At 40.4% G+C, this 6,350-nt stretch overlaps 1 protein-coding gene across 1 annotated transcript; it reads right to left on the reverse strand.

The window, feature by feature from the left end:
* Window positions 1-3,241: 3,241 nt before the first annotated feature.
* Window positions 3,242-5,886, reverse strand: sox14 (SRY-box transcription factor 14). The gene has a single exon (XM_076277654.1). The coding sequence runs from the start codon at window positions 5,498-5,500 to the stop codon at window positions 4,784-4,786; it is 717 nt and encodes a 238-aa protein (XP_076133769.1). The 5' UTR covers window positions 5,501-5,886; the 3' UTR covers window positions 3,242-4,783.
* Between the last annotated feature and the right edge of the window lie 464 nt (window positions 5,887-6,350).

Below are 6,350 nucleotides of genomic sequence, written 5' to 3' on the forward strand. Positions count from 1 at the left end.
TTCATTTCTTTCAAATGAGAATTTAGGGACCCCCAAATTCAAGGCCGGAGCTTCAAACAACGGGAACGGGCTTTACTTTTCCTCTGTCAAAATGGTATCCCAGATCCAATTTCAGATAGACTGGGGGTTTAGCAATGATGCTTTTTTAGACTTAGAGGAAAGAGACAATAGTTAATATTTTAAAATGAGATCAGCTTTCCCTGCACCTGCCAGCACATTCAACTATTCATATAGAATATTCTGGACATTAAGTTTGAGATAATAGAAATAGGCTGGCCTATCAGATCACTTGCATGTAAATAATAATAATAATAATAATAATAATAATAATAATCATGATAATAATAATAATAATTTTGGTATTTGTTCAATAGGCATAACTATTTGTCATAGTTAAGATACAGCTTGGTAGCGTCTGGCATGCCAGTCAAGGATGGCGGCTTATTTTTTTTTTAGCTAACTACACTGACTTCAGTTGGAGTTAAATAGAAAATTAGCATGGCAAGATGCAGTGGGAGATATTTGTACGCTACATATCTTACTCAGCTCTACGCCGATGATTTCAGGGTGACATTAAGAGACAATGATGCAAATGACCCATGGCATTCAATTAAAAGTGTCATGTCCTTCTACTTTTGTTTCATGTGTTTTATATTTTCCACTAAAGTGTTTGAGGAAAGAAAAGCGCCTTGTGTCCCCTCCTCATTGACTTTTATCACTAAATTAAGCATATAAATGACCTGAAAGCACTGGCTGTCGCATTAAATTAAATAAAATAAAGAACAATTATCCTCTCTTTTTCTCTGATCTCCCGCTGAAAGCAGTCCCGGGGAGATAAGGCAGATTGAATTGGTCTGTGGGAGCAGAAACCCTCTGTTGTGCTCAAATAAAAACGTCTAGGAGAAGAGTTTAGGAGAGATTTAGGGCGTCTATAATTTCAAATCATAATTTCGCCTCTATTATTTTCCCTTGGCGCCGTGTGTGTGTGTGCCTGTGTGCTCGCGAGCGCGCGCGCGTACGCGCTTTTAAAGTCATTTTTTGTTTTCACCAGTTGAGTTACATATACTTCCAAAGACCGAGCGTGGCAATTCAGTATGGGTGAAATGATCACAGTTGATTAATTGCCATGAAGGGGGTCATAAATTAACATCTAATTACACACGCGCGCTTTTTCTGTCTTTCCCTCTCCCTCTTTCTCTCACACTCTCTCAACTTAACTAAACGTATTAAGTCGATTATCATTCACAATCATGTATTTCCATGTGACTGTGTAGGCCCGATGCATAATCATATTTAACAACTCATAATTCATAAAATGCTAATGTCTCTCACAGAGGGGGAGAGAGAGAGAAAGGCAGAGGGGGGGGGGGAGAAAGGTAGAGGTCTGCTGCTCTCCATTAGTTTAATACGGTTGTGTGAATTAACAACAAAGCCAATCCCTCTCTTCTTTCAAGTCAGAAGAATTATTCCACATTTAAGCTGAAGTGGGTTTAATTTGTGCGTAGTTGAGGCGCTGATTGCTTTAAGACATCGGGTGTAATATCACATGGCAGAAAATACACATTCTCTACCCCTTCTTTATGTAAGTGCTCTTGAAAGTAATTATCATTGTCCAATTTCAAAGTTGAATCTGCATGCTTTAGGGGACTGATGTGAAACTTAGTATTCGGTTCAATGAAGTATCACCCTAATTTACAGCGCCAGATAAGAGCAAAGTCTGTCATAAAAATCTGAGGCCGCCTGTCTCCTCCCCCTCCCTCCTCTATACTGAATTGCACCTTGGGCAATAGTGCAGAATCGTGAATCTTAACTTCTGCCGGCATATGTTCCTGGCAGATAAGTAAACAATCTGGATGTGAAATGAAAATTTTAATTAATGCAGTAATGCTATTACACCTCGGTGTGCAAATCCCATTCCCTACCCCTGCGACAATAGACAAAAAGTAGAGGCGAATTCCAATCCTCTGTTTGCCATCTCAACCCAAGCTTGTTTCCTTTCAGTGAATCCTATTCTATATTTAAATGATGGCTACAGTTTTTTTTTCGGGAAAAAGTATCTTTTCTGAAAGACTATAAATAAATCAACATTCACCCGCTGTGAGTTAAAATGCTCTCAGTACTTGAGGAGTTTGGAGAGCTAGTAGTTGGTCTTCTGCGTGGTCCCAGCAAGTTTTACATGTTAAGCTATTCAAATGCAGTTTGATGGTAATAATGCGATTTGTTTGTTCCCTTTATATTTCCTTTAGAGAATGTATAAAAGGTACAATGGAAGAAGATGTTGAATGCTACTCCCAAATTTGTTATGGAATGTGTAATAGTTAAACTCGTGCTTTCATTCAATTTTGGTGATGCAACATCAGAGAAACATAATTAATATTGATCCAAGCCTTAATGCAACAATATCAACCGTTTTAAGTTACAGTGCCATTACAATAAACGCGTACCATGTGCTAAGCGAAAGCCACTACGAGAAGATATAATGTGTAAAATACACTTGCACTAAGGATGTCAGAGTTCTTACAGGTTATAGGAGTTTGAAGTGAATGGTAGAGATCAGGGGAAAACGCCTACAACTATCCTTGCGCAGGAGCTGTAAAACAGGTCGAGCTAGCGCAATCCCCGCGGGGGAGACCTCTCTCACATATCCCAACATCAAAGAGTGCGATCAGTTCATTTTAGTGTCACTATTATTCAAAGAGGGTACTTACACACCTGAAAGCAGTGAACATATTTAGGAACCTGTTTTATGATCTGGCGCCATAGGTTAAACATGTTAGGCTACTGTTCAAAAGAAGAGAAAACAAATAGAAGACACAAGTGTCATGCTGGTCGAAAAGAAAGCGGCCTAGACTCTGAATGGCATTAGCAGGCGAAATAAACAGGTTTTGGATTTAGGCTACGTGTTGTTTCATGTGTTTCATATGTTGTGCCTGTGGTAGGCTATTCAGTCATGGCCCACTGCTACAGGTTTAGATAAGGGGTGGTTGCCGCTCTACAGAGTAATGTCCAACACAGGGAGAATTGACACCGCATGCCAGGCTGAATTAGACCCTTCAGGTAGGCCTCTGCCTTCTCCTAATGCAACGTCTATTATGTTATGTCGCATCTTCTGTACACAACACCACCAGCAGCTAAAGGCCTACTCAGGAACAGAATAATACCATACGCAGTATCACGCACTCAATTACCAGCTGCATTAGAATCTGGTTTCGCTGTTCGAAGCTGCCCACGTTGTCTTATTGCATAATTATTCATTTTCACGTAGCGTTTTGTGATGCTAAACGGCGTGGCTGGCTAAGCTACTCCAACCACCCCCACTCCAAACTGATTTCCATCCTATTGTGGCTCACACTCTAAATTTCAATGGATTGTTGTTGTTTGGGGGGCCCCTGTTTGCGTTCGGCTCCCTGTACATTAATTGTTTTGCAATTTCATTCTGACACTGGTCCCTCAAGAGAAATCCTGGAAGCCACGCGTTGTCAACACTTATCTCACATCTATTCACGGTGAGCAGATGGGCACTCGGCACACTCTGATGAATCACCGCATCCGTTTCAGGTTAAGGCGCTTGTTGGGATGGTTAGACTCAAAACAAAATGACAATGACAGTTTATGCGCAAAGCTTTCTTGTTCAATTTGGAGGACGCTTAATCAATAAAGGAGCTGGGTTTTGTTTTAAAAATAGATAGGTCCACAATAATGCTATGTGGAAATTGCTGCTCTAAAATTTACATTTGGGATGACAAGGCATTTGACATAAACAAGTGACATTTTATTTTATAATTCAAAATAGCCTAGAAGGCTGAGATTTTTGGATGCAAGTAAAGGCCATAATATTTTGATATTAATGTGTTGGTATTGCACTAGTTTCCTCCGTAGTTTTATAATACGGACTTTACTACCCCAAGCTTAACAAAATATGGCTATGGCATTTCTAAATCACCAAACTCTACTAGCAGTGTAATCACAACAATTCTTTTCTATTCTTTTGAAGACAGATTGTCTTTATTCAAAACGTCTTTGCTCGGCAAATGAACAAAGAAACGAGGTATCCCCTTCTAGATACATGTCCTTTCCATAACAAGACAGGTTTTAAATTACCATCTCAGATTAAAAATACAACATTAACTGCTTAACTTCATAACTGAAGCTCTTTTTTCAAATAAAATTAACGTGTGACTATTAGCACTGAACCACAGGAAAATGCAAACAATTTAAAATATTGAATGATAAGATTTGTTCATTTGATATTTTAAATAGACTGTCTAATTTGATGTGCCAGTTTGATAAATATAAACAATATAACCCGTATATTCATTCAACTCAAAGGTCCTAGTTTTGACCCTAACCATATCATCTGAGTGCCAAAAAATCAAGACATTATACATGAAACAAGTAGACTAATCGATAATTGTGCAAACCAAAATTGTCTTGAAAATATGATGATCATAATAATATTAATCACTGAACAAAAATATTATTATAGCATCAAAATGTACATAATAAATAAAGTTAAAGGCGTCCCTTTCCGGTAGCCATTAATAAACATTATAACATTTACAAGTCTTACAGTTCACAGGGCACCTGCCTTACATCAATTCCCAGCTCCACGCTGAGGTCGTAGGAACGTCTTGTTCGCGTTTAAAGTTATCGTCCGGTTCCTCTGTCAAGTCCTCGAGTTCATGAAATGTTTGTGATGTTTCTTTGAGATTGCGTTTGGTCCGTATATACATGCATCATTGTATTCAAGTTTTCAAAGAGAAGTCAGTATTTTATAATCAGGTTACATAGCAGCAGCATGTGCTGATGAGTATGGGTCTATCCCAGTCTTGGTCATACCTGGAAAAAGTATGTAGGCAACGGGAGGTTGTAAACTCGACGTCGACCAGGCTGTGCAGTTACAGGGTACCACATACCCAGGGTTTGTGGGCGAAGGGTGGGTATGGGTGTGCTGGCTTGGGCAGCCCAAACTACCAAATGCGCCGTTCTGGTATCCCAATGAGGACGCATAGGGCAAAGTGCTGGTGGTCAACGTGTGGGGCATCTCTGTCATCTTCTGTATGGCGCTTGAACTGAACTGACTTGGGTCAAGAAATGAGTAAGGTGTCGACGTTGGCGGCAGAAATGCTCGGGCTTTTTCTGAGGCACTCAAAAGAGAGTCCGCGGCCGATACGGGAAGTCCTTTCAAGTGATCCGTGTCCCCAAGGTAGGGCAAGGGGAAGACGTACCTGTCCTTCTTCAGCAGGTTTTTGGGCTTGCGTCTGGGTCTGTACTTGTAGTCTGGGTGCTCTTTCATATGCTGCGCTCGCAGCCGCTTCGCCTCGTCGATGTAGGGTCGTTTCTCTGATTCTGACAACAGCTTCCACTCCGCGCCAAGTCTTTTGCTTATTTCTGAATTATGCATTTTAGGATTGTCTTGTGCCATTTTCCTTCTCTGGCCCCGGGACCAAACCATGAAGGCATTCATGGGTCTCTTGATATGATCTGCTGGCTTTGACATTTTACGACTCTGTTTATCCCGCTATCAAAACAACGCAGAAAAGTTCTGTAACCAACCAATGCAGAAATATATTCACCTGTTTCGCAGACAGACGCTAGGCATGCCACTTCTTAAATTCAGAGAAGTGTTGCAAAAACAGCATCAATGAAAATAAGGCTCCCACTTGTTTAGATCGTCGGGTAGAAGCAGTGGTTTCGAAGTTGAAAATGTCTTCCTCTAATGCAAAACGACGCTTTTCGGTGCCACTCGACCGCCTGCAATCCACCGAGGTGAGAAGGCGAAGTCCCGCAGTCGATAAGCAATGTTTGTGTGCGTGTTTTTTCTTAGAGGTTTCTCGCCTTGCAAAGCACCTGGCTAGGAAATGAGGAAGAGTGTGTGAATGAGAGCCAAAAGCGGTGAAGTTCAAAGGCTGCGCTGGTTTGGTCTGCACGCAATCTGACATAATCGCAGGGCGTAGACTTGCCAACCTGAGCACCCAATCAGCACAGAGAAACCGACATAATACCTTTACGAAAATATGTATATTACCACACAAACAAAGATTGGGGAGGAAAAGGAGGTTACTCTCCTCCCTCCCAGAATCCATTTACTTTAAGCTGTACAAACACAGACCTTCAACCTTGTTTTGCAATAAAACCTGACTTCTGACGGTGTAAATCTTAGACACCAGTTCAGTCTGGAATAATAAACGCAATCAAATACTATATGTTTAGGCTACGTTTTCCCCACACATCCAAATGAGCTGTTTTACAGTCGTTTCAATGCATAAATATTCATGTTTTAGTGTAAATTTAAATGTTCGATTTCAATTTTTATGAAATTATGCAATATATATTTAATACTTACTTGT

Source organism: Alosa pseudoharengus, unplaced genomic scaffold, assembly GCF_046254945.1.
Source record: "Alosa pseudoharengus isolate Yale_2024_CS ecotype anadromous, Long Island Sound unplaced genomic scaffold, YU_APseudo_1.1 YU_APseudo_1.1_scf_11, whole genome shotgun sequence".
NCBI lineage: Eukaryota > Metazoa > Chordata > Actinopteri > Clupeiformes > Clupeidae > Alosa > Alosa pseudoharengus.